Source organism: Sceloporus occidentalis, unplaced genomic scaffold (genome assembly GCF_023333645.1).
Source record: "Sceloporus occidentalis isolate IW3139 unplaced genomic scaffold, rSceOcc1.0.p SCAF_2, whole genome shotgun sequence".
In the NCBI taxonomy this organism is placed as follows: domain Eukaryota; kingdom Metazoa; phylum Chordata; class Lepidosauria; order Squamata; family Phrynosomatidae; genus Sceloporus; species Sceloporus occidentalis.
In genome coordinates this window covers 98,010,856-98,029,680 of record NW_028316982.1, presented here as the reverse complement: position 1 = coordinate 98,029,680, position 18,825 = coordinate 98,010,856, and the positions used below count along the sequence as shown (strand labels likewise).

At 38.8% G+C, this 18,825-nt stretch overlaps 1 protein-coding gene across 1 annotated transcript in view; it reads left to right on the top strand.

Annotated features, from left to right (window-relative positions):
• Window positions 1-17,447, top strand: part of LOC149318737 (inositol polyphosphate multikinase-like) — a 29,268-nt gene extending 11,821 nt beyond the window's left edge. The window contains exons 3-6 of the mRNA XM_089510371.1: window positions 388-484; window positions 2,420-2,592; window positions 9,182-9,263; window positions 10,435-17,447. Coding sequence (XP_089366497.1) covers window positions 388-484; window positions 2,420-2,592; window positions 9,182-9,263; window positions 10,435-11,051 — 969 coding nt within the window. The 3' untranslated portion in view covers window positions 11,052-17,447. The remainder of the gene's footprint in view (window positions 1-387; window positions 485-2,419; window positions 2,593-9,181; window positions 9,264-10,434) is intronic.
• Window positions 17,448-18,825: the final 1,378 nt, after the last annotated feature.

The following is an 18,825-nucleotide window of genomic DNA, read 5'->3' as shown; positions in this document are numbered from 1 at the left end:
CTTGTTTTGGAAACAAAACATCTCCCACAACTCTATCTTGCCTGATCTCTAGATGATAGAGAGTTCTCAGATGTTTCTATCTCCCTGCCAGGGCACTGGTAGGATAGGATAACTCATTTTGCATAGGCCTCTAAGAATCCACAAGCCTTTAGTGCTGCTTTTGAATCTAATTTCATTTTTAAAGCATTACTCATATTAATAACACTGAATCTGTTCAAAACATTCATTTTCATACTTTTTATACAGGTTTTTTGCATCCTTCATCTCTTTTCTTTGACTGTAAGACCTGAAATGTACAAATGTTTTAAATACCAATAGTCACCTATTATAGCAGGGAAGATGGTAGATTATCAAGAATTCAACTGTATTTTTTATCTTTTATTTCAGGTGTATTCTCCAACCTGTGAAGACTCTGTGTTCCTAGAACTCCGAAAATTTTTGCCAAAATATTATGGAACCTGGTCACCACCTACTGCACCCAATGGTACTAATGCTAAACTTATTGTGTGCCAGGCACTAATTGTGGTCTCTTCCGACTCTTATGATTCTGTGATTTGTGGAGGTTTTGTGAGAGTGTCAGAAAATGAGTGCCTTTGAGCTGTGTGATAAAGCCCTATCACTTAGAACATCACAAAATGATATACTGATATGCTATTATAGGAAAACTATATTGGAAATAAGGGCTTCTTTCTGCCAGTGAAACTGATTCAAGAGTGAAGTTTGTATATTTAGATCTAGTCAGCTTTTGTAATACAAAATAAAGCTGATTCAGCTGTTCACAGTAGCAAAGGCTCCACTGTGATATATTTAAATAAATGTAATGTGGTGATGCTGTTATAAATCAGACATAAGCTGTGATAGTCACAAGTAAAGCAGTATTTCTCATAGCTTTGTAAAACCCATTTAGGTTTAAGTGTGGGTTGATATATTGGGCTACAGAAAAAATGAAAATGGTAGGGAATAATTCTTAATAGCTGCCGTTTGGGTAGGATGCATTAAGATGGCATATGTGGCTAGCGGAGGGCAGCAGCGCCAGAGGCCTTCAAGGCCTCCTGCACCAGCACCTGGCCTCCTCCAGGCCTCCGCAGCCATGGAAGGGCCAGGTATCGGTGCTGGGGCTTCTTGGCCTCCAACACCTCTACCCGGCCCTTCCGCGGCGGCGGAAGCCGGGTGCTGGCGCTGGAGGCCTTGAAGGCCTCTGGCGCTGCTGCCTTCCGTGCCTCCTCTTCGCAAGGAAAAGTGAAGAGGAGACGAGGAGGGCAGCAGCTCCAGAGGCCTTCAAGGCCTCCGGCACTGTCACCCGGCCTCCTCAGTGCCGCGGAAGGGGCGGGTGTCGGTGCTGGGGCCCTCTTGGCCTCCAGCACTGGTATCCGGCCCTTCGGCAGCAGCGGAGGCCTGGAGGAGGCCGGATGCCGGTGTGGGAGGCCTTGAAGGCCTCCAGCGCGACAGCCCTGCTTCCTCGCCGCCACCGCAGGAAAGGCCCGGTGGTGGTGCTGTTGGGGGCCAAGAGGCCTCCAGCACCGCCATCGTGCCCTTTCTCGGCGGTGGCGAGGAAGCCGAGGCTTGGCCTCCGCCGCCGCTACCACCCGGCTTCCCCCGCAGCGGTGGCGGCGGAGGCCAAGCCTCTGCGCCGAGAGAGTGAAGGGAAGTAAGATGAAGGGAAGGGAAGGAGGCAGGGAGGGAAGGGAGGAGAGAAGCGAGGGAAGGGAGGGAGGAGAAAGAAATTGTCCCCAATGGCGGCGCGTGTGCACGCACGCTGCCATTGGGGACAATTTCCCGATTTGCCAGCCGTGGATGCTCAAATCCGCGGATGGCAAATCCGCGTATAAGGAGGACCGACTGTATTAACCATGTCTAAGGTTGATGCATATGTAATCCTTAATCATGGTTAAGACTGTTGGAGAAAAGGAACAGCTTACTCCATATGATAGCACATGTAACAGATCATTGTGGATGTTTGGTTGTCCGTTGCAAGGCAAAATAAGAAGACTAGATGAACCAATACTATACAATAGCATGTAGCTGGATAAATCCCATCATCAGACGTGGATTATTAACTCTAGCAATGAGCTGTATCCAAGGGGTTCTAGTTCTTCTGTCATATCTGTTCCTATGGCACCTTTCAGTAGGAATGGAGGAATAATGTGGCATTTATTTAAATTAATTAATTTCTGCTCAGAATCTGCATTCTCTGGTTCACCTGCTCTATGGCATTTTAAAGCACCATATACTTTCTCAAGATGTCAGTTGACATTTCTGCCATTAACAGGCTGCTGTCCCATACCACAGAATTCCAAATAAAGTTGCTTGTGAACTGCTACTTAATCTTCACTGCTTGTGTTATCTTGTTAACTTCCAGTGACCTCTGATTATTGTTTAATTTATGCCATTGATCTGTTTTATTCTGAATTATTAACAGACTTGTACCTGAAACTGGAAGATGTGACACACAGGTTTAAAAAGCCATGTATAATGGATGTAAAAATAGGTCAGAAAAGCTATGATCCATATGCCTCAGCTGAGAAGATTAAGCAACAGGTCAGCAAGTATCCACTAATGGAGGAGATTGGGTTCTTGGTGCTTGGCATGAGGGTAAGACTTCATTCTTCTTTGGAGTTTAATTCAGCTGATACTCTTCATTAGATGTGAACAAATGAAGCCTTGTCCAGAGAACGTTTTTTCCCTGGGAAGAGAATTTGAAGGTCTACCCCACATTTACATACCAGTACCTTTTCACATACACCAATGCTTATTGAACTGCAGCTATCTACATTCAGTTCTTTCTCAGAAAACAAAAGTACAGATGTACAGATTTAAGCCCTTTACTTGATTCTTCTCTGTGGATACAGTCCCAAAAGGAATATTCAAACAGCTTCTCCAAAGATCTTTACTGCAAAAGGCTGTAGTCATTCTAGCTTTGATAAAGATTCTTCTTTGCTCCTTTACCATACTACTGTTTGAGAGTCCTACTTTTTTTTTTTGCCATGGTTTGCTTAGTAACAGTGGCATGGCACTCTCACCTGATTACTAATGGTTACATTCATGCATCCATTCCTGACTTCATAAACCTGGTTTATATAGCTGTGATTGTGCAAGCTCTTGCCTTGCAGAATTCTTATTTCATTTGCACTGAATACTGGTATGTTTTAATTGATCAACAAGGCAGTAAGATAGGATCCCATTTTGGACATAAAGGGGAACTCTGGATTAATGAGACCCACTATTTTTTGCGACAGCAGGAGGGAGGGATTATAGTATGGGTCCATGGTTTCATAACTGATTATTTTTAAATGGTGAACAAATATTCAAAAGCCTAGTGTTAAGTAATATTAATTTATTTAAGGCATTTATTGCCTCAGAAATCACCAGCGTCCCTAAGGCAAAGAGCAGTTAGAACAAATACACACATAAATACACTTAAAATGAAAATTCATCTCTAAAAATTAAAAATTCTAAAACCACATCAGAAACAGTTAAAACAGCTGAAAACAATATACTAGATTGTTTTGACACATTTTTGTTCTGAATATTTTTGTATGCAAAAGTTAAATTTGTTAATAGAAGTATAGATTCAAATCCTCAAAATCAGTTATGGCAACAGTTTTCTCAGTGGCACTTATTCAGTTGATGCCTGTTTGTGTCTAGTCATGTGCAGCTGTGTTCAAAATGCAAAATCCCTTCTAAAAAGCACAGTGTAATTCTAGTCCTACAGGTTGGGTGTTCTGTATCTGGAAATCTGAAATGCTCCAAAATCCGAAACTTTTTGAGTTCTGACATGACACCACAAGTTCAGTGGTTCAGTGAACACAAACTTTGTTTTAAGCACACAGTTATTAAAAAGATTGTATAAAATTACCTTCACACTATATGTATAAGATGTATATGAAACAGAAATAAATTTTGTGTTTAGACTTGGGTCCCATCTCCAAATAGCTCATTACGTATATGCAAATATTCCACAATCCAAAAAACAAAAATCCTAACACTTCTGGCCCAAGCATTTCAGATAAGGGATACATAACTTGTATTTGATTCTGGGAAGCATATTTGTTGTATGTAAAAGGTATATATTGTAGTATGGCCTCATATGTTGTCCAGGCTATACAGTCTCCTTGTAGGTTTTCTTTATACTGAATCAGACTATTGATTAGTCATCCTGTTGCTACCTGCTCTGGCTAATAATCATTCATTTAGGTTCTGGGCGTCCCATTAATTGGAGAATAATGGCTCAGCCTGCGATGTTATACATTCAGCTTTTATCCTTATCTGACACCCCAAAATCTGATATATTTCAAAATCTAAAATTGCCCATATGGGTGGCTGAGATAGTGATACCTTTGTGTTTTGATGGTTCACTGTACACAAACTTTGTTTCATGCACAATATTAGTAAAAATATTGTGTATAAAATTACCTCCAGGCTATGTGTATAAGGTCTATATGAAACATGAATTTCATGTTTAGACTTGGGCCCCATCTCCAAGATATCTCATTATATATATGCAAATTTTCCAAACTCCAAAAATTTCTGAAGCCCACTTCTGGTCCCAAGCATTTCAGATAAGGGAGACTCAACTTGTACCATTGTACTGTGTGCCCTTATCTCTAAGAGACAGTCAGGAACTGCTTGGTCTGTGAACAAGACCCCTGACCATCCTGTCAACTATGCAGCTGCTATTTATCATAAAACTGTTCTGTTTCCTTAGGAATTTTCTGACCGTTGTTCTTTGTTGCATGTTAATTCAAGTATATTTGTGTTGAATCAGCCTAATGTGAGATGTAGGAACCTCAGTGAAGCTGAAAGTATTTTCACTTACTATCTTGTCTGCACTTGCTTGCCTCAAGTATTTTATACTGTAACATTCTTCCAGAGCATCCTGTTAGTGAAGCACTAATTGGCTTATTCTGGTTCATTAATCATGTGAAAGATTTGCTTTTAAATTTATAAACTGGATTATGAACCTAAAGCACATTCAAAACCCAAGCAATTAGCCTTCAGGCAGTAGATTATGATTATAAATTCTCAAGTCAAGTAGAAAAATGTATTTCTTATTTGATTCGCATGGAGAATTTAGTGAGGTGCCAGTTGTTAAAATCTTACCAAAAATCAGTTTTACTTAAAATTGTTGTGTATGTATCTGAAGTGCTTGGCCTATATTCAGATTTTTAAAAGGAATTGTTTAGTATCTATTTGTGTTTGATACCCAGTTTATTTACTGTTTTCTTTTTCTTTTTGTTGTTGTTGTTAAGTGATCTTTTAATCTTCAAATGACACATGCCTTGATATTATTTGGGAAAAGTATACTCTTGCTTTTTCATTAATAACCACCAGTTGGGCTACCGTCAGTTGGATTCCAAACATTGCCAAATTTGAAATGTCACAGGTGCACGCAGGATTTTAAACTTATCACTAAATATGGAGTAAATATGTGTTTGCGTTTGCCTACATTGGACTCTATAGAATAAAGTTTAAAAATCTAAAACTATTCCTTTTACATGTTGAAATTGTTAACATAGGATATGTGTTAAACCATATCTTGCAGATTAAGTTTATGCCAATTTCCCCATCACTTTAGGCACCTCACTGGAACTTCTGCTGGGAGTTTCATGGGCTGAGGTCCCTGGTGGGCTTCTTACCACTTATGTTTGCTATAGTCACTGAAAATTAAAAAGTAGCACACTTGGTTACTGTCCATGTCATAGTGATCTTCCTATTTCAGATAATCTTCTCTTGATTTCTAATAAAGCTGTGCAGTTCAGTCTGGAGCCTGATTCATTGGTTTGACTCCAACCTTGATTTGGTCAGGATCTTTTCAGACTGATCCAGTCTGAACCAGGACTGAAATTTGGAAGTACAGGTCACTGCATTGTGAAACCAGAAGAGCAGCTCCCTGCCCAGTCTTCATTTTTGTCTTGAGGGTTGGTTGAATCTGCCAGGTGCTGCTAAACAATTCAGCACCCTTTCATACAGACCCATGGGTTTTGCTCCAGCTATCTACCTCCTGGGGCTTTTAAAAAATCTATGCCCTGAGTAAGACAACTTGCTACTGCCTTTACAGGTGCCAGAGCAGGCAGTTGGTACTAGAGTGTCTTGGTAATTTATCCCTCATAATTTGCTCACCAGTTGTGAAGAAAGATAGCAATCCTGGTATCTTCTCCCATCTTAAAGTGGCCCCAGACAATGTTCTCCTTTTTCCCTGGCAACTCAGACCTCTATCATGGCACTTTGCTGCCTCCTGCCTTCCTCTTATCTGTGGGCTCAAACAGAGCCCTTCTGAAGTGAAAGAAGACATATCAGTATCCTGAGTTCTTACAAGTCTCTTATGGCAAATGTCCCTTGAATAATTATGTCCACTACCACCCAAACTGCTGTTCCTTCCTAGTGTTACTGGTGATCCTCTGTCCCTAGGAACATTATCTATATTTGAATTACTACTGTAGAGATGGCATATGAGTCAGGTAAACTAATGGTCTGAAGTAATGGTTGTGACGGTAATGATGATGATGATAATGGTTAAAACTGAAAATGATACATACGTGTAAATAAGGAGGTATTGTTGGAATTAAATACAGTGATTCGTTTGCTTCACCAGTATTAATAAAATGGGCAATAAAACAGTAGTGCTTATTTTGCTTCACAATATAATTTAAACCCTAGTTTACCATAATAACACATGTGCTTTGTTAATAAAGGAAATGTGCTAGTTGGCAGACAAGATGAATGGAAAATTACACATATGAAGAAGGAAGTACTAGGGAGTGTGTTTTTAAATGAATCATACTGAGAAAGCAAATCAGATCGCTAACAACAGCTAGTGCCAACTTCAGTAGCCCAAGTAGGGGTGAGGGAAAGAATAAGTTTCACTGTCTAAAATAGATACTCATACGCAATAAATATATTACTGCTCAGATTAGGGGTAAGGGGAGGCAATCAGATTAAGCTTGCTACAGAGCAAAAGAAAAGATTGGAAAATGAAAAGGCAAGGATTAAGAGAGACGAAACTCAAGCATTCAGTCACTCTCTGCGGTTTTCATCAATCTGCTACTAACAGCTCAATCTCTCCAGTGAACAAGGAGATGCAAGAGATAATTGATGCTGTAACTTCAGTGACCTCGTAGATTCACTCCATTCATAAGTATTGTGGTTGCAGAGTGCTGTTAAGATTCTTGCACTAGATTGCATGTTAGAATGTGACATCAAAGGCTTTCATGGCCGACATCCATAGTTTTTTGTGGTTTTTTCGGACTATGAGGCCATGTTCTAGAAGAGTTTATTCCTGACATTTCAAATTTCCTGACGTTGAAAAGCAAACCCTGGAAACAGCACCAAAAAAAAAAGCCCACAACATGGTTCCGATATGTGGATACCCTCTGGAGCCACAGAGAAGAAGATCTGACTGGTTTTTTGAACCATCTGAACAACATCCACCCAAACATCCAATTCACGACAGAAAAAGAAAAAGCAAGAACATTGCCATGCTTGGATGTCCTGGTTATCCATAAACCAAACCAATGGTTGGGCCACACAGTCGGCCCTCTGCTTTTACAGAGGATCCATTCCAGACCCCTGCAAAAACAGAGACTCGCACATATTTAAGCCCCATAGGCTTGAATGACGTGTGTGCCTGTGAGTGTGCCTGGGGCACACCCCATTGAGAATAACAGAGGTCGCTCCTCCATGAATAATCAACACGGATCTCAAGTCTGTGAGAAACAAGGGGTGACTGTATGCAGAAAACCTACACACAGACAGATACCTACACAAGAACCCCAACCATCACCCAGGACAAAAAAGAAGCACAATAAAAACACTGGTAGACCGGGGAAAAAGGATCTGTGAACCCACTTCCTGGATGATAAATTGAAGCACCTAGACTGGGCTCTACAGGCTAATGGTTATTCCAGCTCAGACATCAGAAGGGCTGTGAGATGCAGAAAAACCTATAGGAGTGAAGACAAACCACCAGTCAAAGGCAGAGTATTTTTACCATACATCAGAGGAGTCACAGGCAGAATAGGGAAACTGGTGAGGAAACACAACCTCCAAATGGTATACAAACTGACGAAGAAAATCCAGCAAATGCTGCGTTCAGCCAAGGACAGGAGAGATCCTCTCACAGCTGCAGGGATTAAGTAAATGGATACCCTGTAGGCCTTGACATTCTACAACAGAACAACACACAGATTAACATGCAAATCACCTCCTCGCAACCAACAGTATACACACCCCACTTGCTTCCATTCCAGCATTCTCTGAAGATGCCAGCCATAGCTGCTGGCAAAACGTCAGGAATAAACTCTTCTAGAACATAGCCTTATAGCCCAAAAAACCCACAAAAGACTATGCATGTTAGAACTTTTAGTGAGTGGAGCCCACCCTTCCTCATCCACTTTCCACAACCTTTCCATTTTCGTTACATCCTCATGTTAACTCCCTCTCCCTGTTTACTTTTGATGTCTGACACTTGTAATCAGTCCAAAGTGGTTTGCTCTAGAATGAAAAAGGGCCAATCTGATTCAGTCTGGACTTGATACAAAATGGTTTTAATCACCCATAGTGATTTCAGGCTTCATCTGAGTTGGTTGTACAGCCCTACTGTTTAACTGATGTAATATGCATTTGTGATGTGCATTTGTCTATTTATAATTAGTTGGCTTATATTTTGATTTAGCATGTGTCATCTTGTTTGGGTCATCTTGTTGACCCAAGCCATGTTTTGCTGCAAGTTTTGTCTCATAACAAACTTGTTTGAATTCAAGTTTCAATCTTTAACAAAATACTAAGCAATTTTCTTTGGGACATACTTTATTAACTCTGAATAGCCTATATAGGTAATTTAAGTCTGTACATTCTAAGCAGAAATTCCTGATTTTTAATTTTTTTATTGCTTTGGTTCCACGGAATCTTATTCTTGTTTTGGACAAAAACCAGCAAAAGCTATGTAAATAAATATTGATCCTCCTCCCTCCCCAATGTACCGTGTTCTCACACAGTTTTACAAGATTATCATATTGAGCTAAACCTAGATTGCCAGTTGGTTTCACTTCATGGAATTGTTTTAGATTTGAGTACATGAAGCGTTCTGAAGAAAAGTTTTCTTATGCATGCAGAATTTAACACTGAAATTGACTATAGACAAAAACATTTTCAAAAAAGACATTTTTTTGTCTGTGTTTTTAAGGTGTATCACGTCCATTCAGACAGCTATGAGACGCAGAACCAGCATTACGGAAGAGGCTTAACAAAAGAGACAATAAAAGATGGTAATGTCATGCTCATAGACTAACCTAGGTCCTTATTACAAGAGTACCTACCCAGGCTAGAGCTTGTGAGCTACATATAATGTTTCTAGTAATTAAGGAAACTGACGTACAGTGAAATCAGCCTCCTAGATGTAGGATTCCCAAGCAAGAGAGAAATGGCACCAGTTTGATTAGGGATTAAGAAAAGGAAGAAGAAATAATGTCTGTCCAAGAGGGTGGTAATATTAATAACTGAAACAGGAACATTTGATACATGGCTCCCTTCTTTGGTGTGATGAATTATAGATAGATGTTTGTGTGTCTCTTTGTATGTATAAATAAAAATATATACATATAGGTATAAAAATCTGAACGTTGACTTTGCGTGCCTGAGTTCAACGCTGTTTTGAGTCATTCTTAGAACAACACTGTGAAGTATGTCTACTGTATTATCTATGTATTGTGCTTAGGGAGCGAGGCAAAGTTTGAAATGCAGGGCTTGCTTCAAAGCATGTCAGAGGCTGGATTTAAAACAGCCAGATACAATACACTAAAAAACCATAAGGATAAACTGAAAGGATGGAGTCAGGCAGACATCTTTTGTTCCTTTATGCATACAGTATTTTTAAAACTGTTATGAGGAAGGAAGTCCTGGGCCAGCGGACATTGTATCATGTAGACCATCTGGCCTTGTGTGTCCCATGTGAGGTTGACCCAGATTTTAGAACAAAGAGCAAGTGGCTTGTGGGAATCAAATGGGTGTTGGGGATATATTTAGTAGCTCAAAAACATCCCTTGCAGTTTTAACTTAACATTTTTGTAATTAAAACTTCCAGAATTCTGAGCTAGATAATAGAATGTAATACTAATTGACATTGCATTATTGAAATTCCCAAACTTGGATCCCTAAATGTTGGCCTACAACTCCCTGAATTCCTAACCATTGGCTATACTGGCTGGAGCTTTTGGAAGTGAAAGTCCATTCATGTTAGAAGACCCGAGGTTTACAACCACTGTTGTGATATATGATTTCAGCTTGATTTCTATTATTGTATAGCTTAAAGTGGTCTTTATTTATTTATTTTTTAAATAAATAATGAGGCATTGTTTATATACAAAAACAATTTGAAATTTTCTGTCTGAACTGACTAACTGCACTAGTTTCTTTCTTTCTTTCTTTCTTTTTTTGTAGGCATGGCTCGTTTTTTCTATAATGGATATGGCTTCAGAAGAGATGCTATAGCTGCCAGTATTCAGAAGATTAGAGAAATTTTGCAGTGGTTTGAGAACCAGAAGCAGCTTAATTTTTATGCAAGTTCCTTACTGTTTGTCTACGATGGCTTTTCTCCAATGACAACTACATGGCTAAGTGCTGGCACACTAGTTGAGAAGACAGCATCCAAGGGGCAAGTGCTAAGTGGTGAAACACTGGAATATAACAACAATATCCACGTAATCAGTAATACAGAAAATGGGAAGGTAGAGACTTCTGTGGGTAAAGGTTTCTCTAAAATGTATGCACTTCACAAAAGACACCAGAGTCAGATTTCACTAAAAGTTGAAACTGTGGAACCAGACAACACATGGAAGAGCAGTGCTTGCTTTTCACAGAAGCATATGAATGGAAATGTTATACCTCAGCTGGAAAAAGTTTTCTGCCACATGCCCACTACGCTGCCAGAAAGTGCAGATGTAGAAGTTAGGATGATAGATTTCGCTCATGTTTTCCCCAGCAATGTACGAGATGAGGGCTACATTCATGGTCTGAAGAACTTAATTACCGTCCTTCAAAATATTTTAGATACCTAAAGTTTTTTGCAGTGATTTCTATCGGGGGCCAATTATAATGAAAAGCAACAACATTTCTGCACTTGTGATCCTATTATAAGTTGATTTGTATTGTTCTACATTTTACTTGTCTTTGTATTTTTGGTAGAATGATCAAGTATTTTATAATCTTACTCAGGAAAACCTCTGTAGTTTAGTAAAAATAAAAGAGAAAAGCTAATGAGATTAACTGGCAGTTGTAGGACGTTACACATTAATGAATGAAGCTTACCTGAAATTGGGGAAATCTGTCAGGTAAAATCATTAAGCTTTCCTGTACCCTTAAAATGTTTTACTTTAGTCAGTCTGTTCATGCAGCCAGAACACTGAGCCATACCTCTTAGCAAGTTGTTAGAAGAATATTCAAGTATTATCCTTGAGTGTTTACTACATCTTTAAAACTGGAGCTAATCCTATTTCTGAGGGATAAGTACTTAAAATCTGTATTTTAATTGAACCAGCCTTTACAAAGACAACAAAAAGATGTGACTGTACTGCTCCATTGTTAATACTGATTAGGAGTGTTCATTTTTCATGACTAAATGTAAAGTATGCTCTTGCAGCATAATACGTGAAGTGATTTTTCTAAAAAAACATAAAATAGGCATCAGCTTTATAAGAAAGATACTGCTGTTTTGAAAGATTTGTGTCTCTGAGGTCCTCTTTTGTTCATTATATTGAGCTGGAGGTGACTGGATTCTGTTGAGAAGCAGTGGAAGCGGATAGACAAGTGACTTCAGAAAGTCTAAAGCTACTTACTAAAATAAGATGATACTTTGGCCATTTTTGTGTGTGTCCAGTTCATTGTGTAGGGTTCAACCTAAACTTGTCTTTCCAAACATGGAGGTAGTCTCTCAGTTTGCAGAGTGCCATGATCCAGCAGAAGTTTCCTACTAGAGGAAATGGAGTTGGGCCACAATATTCACCCATTTCCCCTTCCTTTTGCAGTGTCTCTGGAACAACATGATTGATGCTAGAAACTAGGTGAAGAAAGGATAATCAGTCAAAATTGCTGTCCCATCCCCTTCCTCCAGCATCAGCAGAACTTCACTGCATGCAAGACTGGATCTAATTCAAAGTGAACAGGTGGAAATGAAATTTCTAATGAATAACCTCTCACCCCATTGTGAGAATTAATTCAAGATTGGGGAGAATGAAGAGAATATTCAAGGAGATGTTTGGTTTCTCCATTTACATCTTATTTCTGTTTATCATCAACAATATCTGATACGTCAGATATTTCTACTAAATTACTGGTGAATTGCCCATGTGATCAAATGGCCACAGTATTGCTACATTTTATATTTTAGTGGGTGGCTTTAAAATTTGCCAAATTTCATGTGGTTGCAATTAGGGCTAGTTGAGAGATAATGTTAAAGTACGATGAAGACAAGTGGGTACAGACCTTTGACCTATGCCCTCTTTTGCATGGGACCAGAGGAAGTGTAAAGCTGTTCATGGTTTTGAACACATATAACATCCAAAAATAAACTGGTTAGTCCTAGTTAATTCTTTCAAACTTCAGCTTATTATCTTTATTAGAGAAAACCAGAGTTTCTTGTATCCAAGTAAAACAGGAAATTACAGATTCTATCAACCCACAAATTCAGTCATTAAATATTTTCTCCTTGTGAACGAAAGGGAGAGGATAGTGAGTATAAAGCTTGTGCCTCCATGTCCTGATAGCATTACATCTGAGCCAGGTCTGAATTTTGAACAAACACTGACATAAATTTAGGAGACATCATTTAATTTTCTAACAATATGTGAATATACTTAGTCACTAAAGATATTAGGCAAATAAAAGAATCTTCACTGTTTATGGTGTAGTGACAAATCAACCTTCATGGGCATGTTGTAGAATGTTGTAAAAAAAAAGAATCCCCTTTGTAATGTGAAGACGATTGCCACGTTCTAGTGTCAGGGAAAACAAGTTACTTAAGTGTAAACTTGTAAAAACTGGAGGCGACTTAGGTTCCTTATAAAAATTTTAATTGAGTAAGCAAAATGTATAAGACATTATTGCAAAGGAATTATGCAAATAGACATTTCTCATTTCCTGCATTTTATTTTCTGCTCTGCTTAAAGATAAACTTCCTGTTAGAATTCCAGGTTAGAATTTCAAAGTTACTCTAATACTCAAACCATGTATGGTGTCTTATATTGCACGTTAATTGGACAAAAGACACTATCAGAAAATGTATTTTCATTATCAAGAAATAGGTTAAGTTATACCTTTGTATTTTATGTTTCAGGTGCGTCAATTATAGAAACAAATGCTGTCTTGATAATCAGTTCTAGTAGTGGTTTAAAAGAGAGCCTTAATAATAAAGCCAATGTCAGATTTTCAAAGGTGAAGCTAATTTTAAGACTTGTTAGAGGGATTCAATGTCAAGTACTTTAAGCCATATCTTGGAGCTTACTATGCTATGTTGTGCTAATCAGTTTTCTTTGTCATGGGTAGCTTGCCCTATAGTATTGGTGTTCTTGACAATTTTATGTCAATAAAGAATATTTTTATATATATAAAGGAAATGTTTAGTGTGGGCAGACAGCAACATCTTTGTGTCAGTATATTTCTTGTCTTGTGGGCAGTAACCTGTGTGCTCCACAGTATTTAGTACCATAACTGATCATTGCTGTTCTGCTTACAGTATTTAATGAATCTAGAATATGGTGGGCCATCTTGTTGAAAGCACTAACAGCTAATTGTTAGATTTTATAGTTGCAGTTATTACAGACTTAGTGAATAAAAATAAGTTCTTGCGTTTGAAAGATTATTTTAAATTAGAAATTGGGGAAGATTGGGCATAGTTATGAAAGTAACCCACAACTACAGAAATATAATTTAAAATTAATGTAATATACAGTGAAATCTAAATAGTTTTAAATTAACCTCCTGTAACTTGTTTGCAGAATATAAAAGAGAGAAAAAAAGCTCTAAAAGGGATGGCATGGTTTGCCTAACCCTGTGGTGGCAAACCTATGGCATGCATGCCAAAGATGGCACACAAAGCCATTTTTCGTGGCACATGTCTGTCCCTCCTCCTTCCTGGCTTTCCCAGACCTTCAGCTGCTTCTGGAGAGGTAGCTGAAGGGCGGGGGAAGAGGAGGAACAGGTTCATACCTGTTCCTCTTCTTCCCCCCTTGCCTTCAGTTGTCTCCGGAGAGGCAGCTGAAGTCTCAGGAGGGTGGGGGGAAGAAGTCCCGCCCTGGAAGTTCTGCCCCTGGAAGGTGGAAATCCCAGACCGGATGTCCCCTCCCTCCCCCAGGAAGTCCCACTGGGTAACACCCGGTACAGGAAAGCCTTTTAGTTGGGCAATCGGACCCTTCGCCATCACTGTCCTAACCTGTCTACATATCCCCGTTACCTTCATTTATGAACTGAATTCATCATTTCCATACTAACTTCCTGCTCAAGGAAGAATTTTGGAATAGTACTCATAGCATAAAATGGCCTATGTATTTGCTCAAGTAGTCTTCACATTTCAGAGAGCTTTCTTGATCTTAGTGCTTATATAATCTCTGAGGTGTGTTGAGAGTTTTGGCACAGGCCTTCACCTAATGGAGGAGGAAGCATTGATGCTTCCTTTGTTTTGCACATTCCTAGCAGTTCATCTGTAACTGAAATGAATACAAAAGCCTATACATTGTGAGCCTCGGTGTGTGTTAAAGCACCTACTGAGCTGCGTGGAGTTAATAGAGTTTTTCAGTATCTGATGTAAAGTATAATAAGATTAATTCATGACTCCTTGGAAGGAAGAATACGAACCACTGTTTGAGGTAAGATGATTACTCCACACCTACTATTTGAGTAAAGTCATTTTTGACAAGTTGGCTCTTGTCACAAGGACAGTTCTTTAAAATATTGCTGCTTGTGTGTGCTTATGAAAATGCTCCTTTTAAATGTGTTGTGTGGAAAACTATGTACAATTTTACCGGATAAAGAATTTAAATTGTATACATTTTATAGCAAAACATTTTCATTCTTTGTATTTTTGGATATTAGTGGATCCTGTAGCATAGATTCAAATGAGATTTAAAACTATGATATCAAATGTTAAAAATTTTAACTAGTTTTACAAAACTATGACATTATATATAATTGTATTTAACATGAAGGTTGTATTTTCAAACTGAAAATATTTTTGTTCTACTGTACAGGAAAAGTGTATTTTTGCTGATCCCATACATTGCATACCATTCCACATGAGATGCTCAAATTGTAAGAAGGGACAATTCTTAATCATTGTCAATGCACTGTTTTGCAAATCATAGCCTGATCTTGTGCATGCTTACTGGCAAGTATGTCTCCCTGAGTTCAAGGGTACTTTCTCGCTAACAGGTCTGCACAAGACTGTAGATTTAGTTTGCAATGGCAGAACTGAATAAGGGTTTAATAGGAATGTGAGTTATTTGTCAGAGTTCAAAATGCTGCACCAATTTTGAAAGAGAAATGTATGTCAGTATCAAATACTAATTTAGGAAGAGTGCAGGGCACAACCACTATATGTCTTGAGCCTAAACCATTTTAATTGGTTTATGTTATGACCCTTGTAATGGACTGCAGCTAGTACAAACTAACTCCTTTCCACCTGTCCATGTTCACTCTGTTATTTTGTTTCTTTATAGTTTACACTCTTTGCAATAACCGTTCCTGTTGAGTGCCTTCTGCTTCAGTTTTGGTACCTTTTAAATGACCTCTCATAGCATCTCCCATGTGGCATATTAGAATGTTTTAGGAGGAGAATTTGACTATATTGGTGTGCTAGTACTGTTAAGCCACATTGCTCCACTGTTTTATCATCTGTCCCTTTTAAAACTAGTTGTTGAGCTTTTGTGGTCATTTTCATCATTAGAGAATTATCTACAAATCTGGGTGTGAAACTGCATATTCAGAAACGAAATAACCCACAAGCCAGATGTGACCCTTAAGAGGTTTTGTCTGACTTTCTGTTTACCAAGCAAGATGCCAAAAAAGATGAGGAGGTGTGGCATCTATAGCAATTGCACTTGGGATCAGGGTGTTTGATGGCTTGGGAAATGGGGCCTTTTCTCACCCTCCCTTTTCAGGTAGCCTTCCCCAAAACCTGTTGGTGACCAGGGACATCTCCAAAAGCTGGGAACATAATACACAGTCATATGCAGCCGTGCAACTTGTTGGTGCTCAACATGATTTAGTAAATTGGATTTTTTTTTAATTTTAAAAAAGTTCTCTCGTATGTGCCTATGAATCATTCCCTGTGTTTTCTGAAACTAGCTGTATGTGAATTTCTTTAAAGTGAACATTTATGTCAGAAATGTGTGGGAAAGCAGTCTGGATAGTCAAAAACTTGGCTTGGGGAAATTAAATTAGGCAACAGTTAAGTTTATGATAATTCACACTAAACCAAATATAATTTCCTCAAAGTGTAATTCCTGCAGATTGTATCCATCCAGAAGCCTCACAATCACCTTCTTTTTTATTATTTTATACCAGTTGTTCATGCTGATAAACCATTGAATTGGAACTTAATTGGTGAACAAGTCAACTGTGAAATATTACTCCATTACATGTCCATGGGCTAAATACTGCACATTTGTAATTGTGAGTGACAGTTTTGTTAACTGAAAAGATAATGCACCTTTACATTTTTCATACTATGAATATATCCACTGATCCTGGTTTAACAGCCATTCTCACCAGTTTGTAATACAGGATTAGGAAGATAATTACTTTCCCTTAGATTTTTTAAGAGTTACTCCTGTTTATTTAGAAGTTATAATTGTTCTGGCAATTAATCTTTAAATCCAGCAACAGGAAAAATTAAACAGTGGCATTGGGGACAAATGTACATCTGCACATGTTGTCAACATCATTGGGTACAAATGTTTTTTAAAACATGTATAAATATGGCACTGGATATAAATATCTCAACTGGCTGAACTGACTTTGAAACTGTCCAAATATGATGATATTGCACATCTGAATATGAATGAAACCAGAGTGCACATAAGCACTTTAATACTCTGGGAACTCTACTGGAAAATATGTGGAAGCATGTGAAATTGCACCTAAAGCTATGTTAAATGGTGGGTGGGAGGGAAGGGTGTAATTTTACAGCTTAAATGTATTGTGTCTGAATGAATGTACTTAGTGTGGTCTCCCTTTTCTGACTCAAGTGGTTTGAATTGTGCAGCTCAATGTCTTTTGTTGGTTTTTGTGTGTTTGTAAATGATACTTTGAGGGGGCTTATTGTTGGATTGCAGAGGTATGTTGGTTGTTTTATAGTAAAAACAAACTATTATGTTATATACCAATTCTTTTGTAATTTATGTGATATTTACATAATTCTAATAGCTGTATATCTGGCTGACTATTAAATTTTCTCTAAGTTACTTTGATGGTGTTAAGTTCTTGATTTTAAGTACCATTACTGCACACATGGAGATAAATTCTTCCTTCTTTGTAATAGTTGCTGCATGTAAGTTTATTTCTTTCTAAAAAATTTAGTTCTACTTAATGACTGAATTGAGTACTACCAGGGCTATCATGCCTGTTTTTCCAGTTACTAGTATTTAGCATTCATGTACAAGGCATTTTATTTACTGATATAAGCAAGAGAAAATCTCTGTCCTAAGGAATTTAAGTCTAAACTTTGAAGGGCAGATAGTGGGGAGTGGGCAAATAGAGACAAAGGTTAATTGGTTGTTGGGAAAGATACAGCTGGTGGGTATCAACTTCAGGGCCTTCTTGGGCATGGGAACCCATTTAGGTTGCCATCTCTTATGATAGGCTATGGACTTTGGAGCAGGTTGGGGATCAGGTAGCAAAAGGCAGACTTGTAGTCATTGTACCTGCCTTGACAGTATCAAGGGTTCAGAATAACACAGGTAGGGAATCTAGAGGATCACAAGAGAGGAGGGAAGGCAGGATAAGCAAATTTACCTGATTAGAGTCTATCAAACAGAAATAGGCTTCATCTGTTGGGTTCTCAGGTGGTCATGCTCTCATAGATTGAATTCAGAGGCTTAACCATGGCCCGGTACATACCTTTGGGAATGTCTGGGCTGGCGGTAGCCTAATTTCCTCTGGAGGGAAGCTGCAGCTGCCAAACTGCGGTTTCCCTCCGCAGGAAAAAGAACCTGGAAAAAACGGGTTCTTTTTAAGCCACGGGGCGGTGTAACAAGTACACCACTGGCACACTCATTACGTAAGTGCCACGCAGCAATGTGTGGATGCCGTGCAGCACGTACGTAACAATGGTAGTGCCCATGTATACAGAGCGCCATCATCGTTAAGACCATCCGTACGTACTAGGATTAGGGACCATGAGGTTGCCATGTGGTCCCTAGCCCTATTAGCAGCGCTGGTACGCTGCTTATTGGTGGTATGTACCGTGCCCATGTTAATATGGAAAATCAGTATGCAAAGGGAGGATCTTGTAGCACTTTTGAGACTAACTGAAAGACAGAATACAGGGGGTAGCTGTGTTGGCCATTTAGTAAATTCAAACAAAAATCCACCAAACAGTGATACGTTTATTGGCCAACCGAAATGCACAATATACTTGTTGCAAGCTTTTGAAGGTCCACTGGCTTCTTCATCAGGCGAGATGTTACATATCAAAGAGGAGAAAAATTAGAGATGTTAATAAGACTTTAAATTCCCTGGACTTTGCCCAATTGCCACATGGCCAGAGGAGGAGGGGCCAGCCTGCTAAAGATACTCTCCCCATACCATCTTAACCAAGGACAGAAACAACAAAATGCAGGC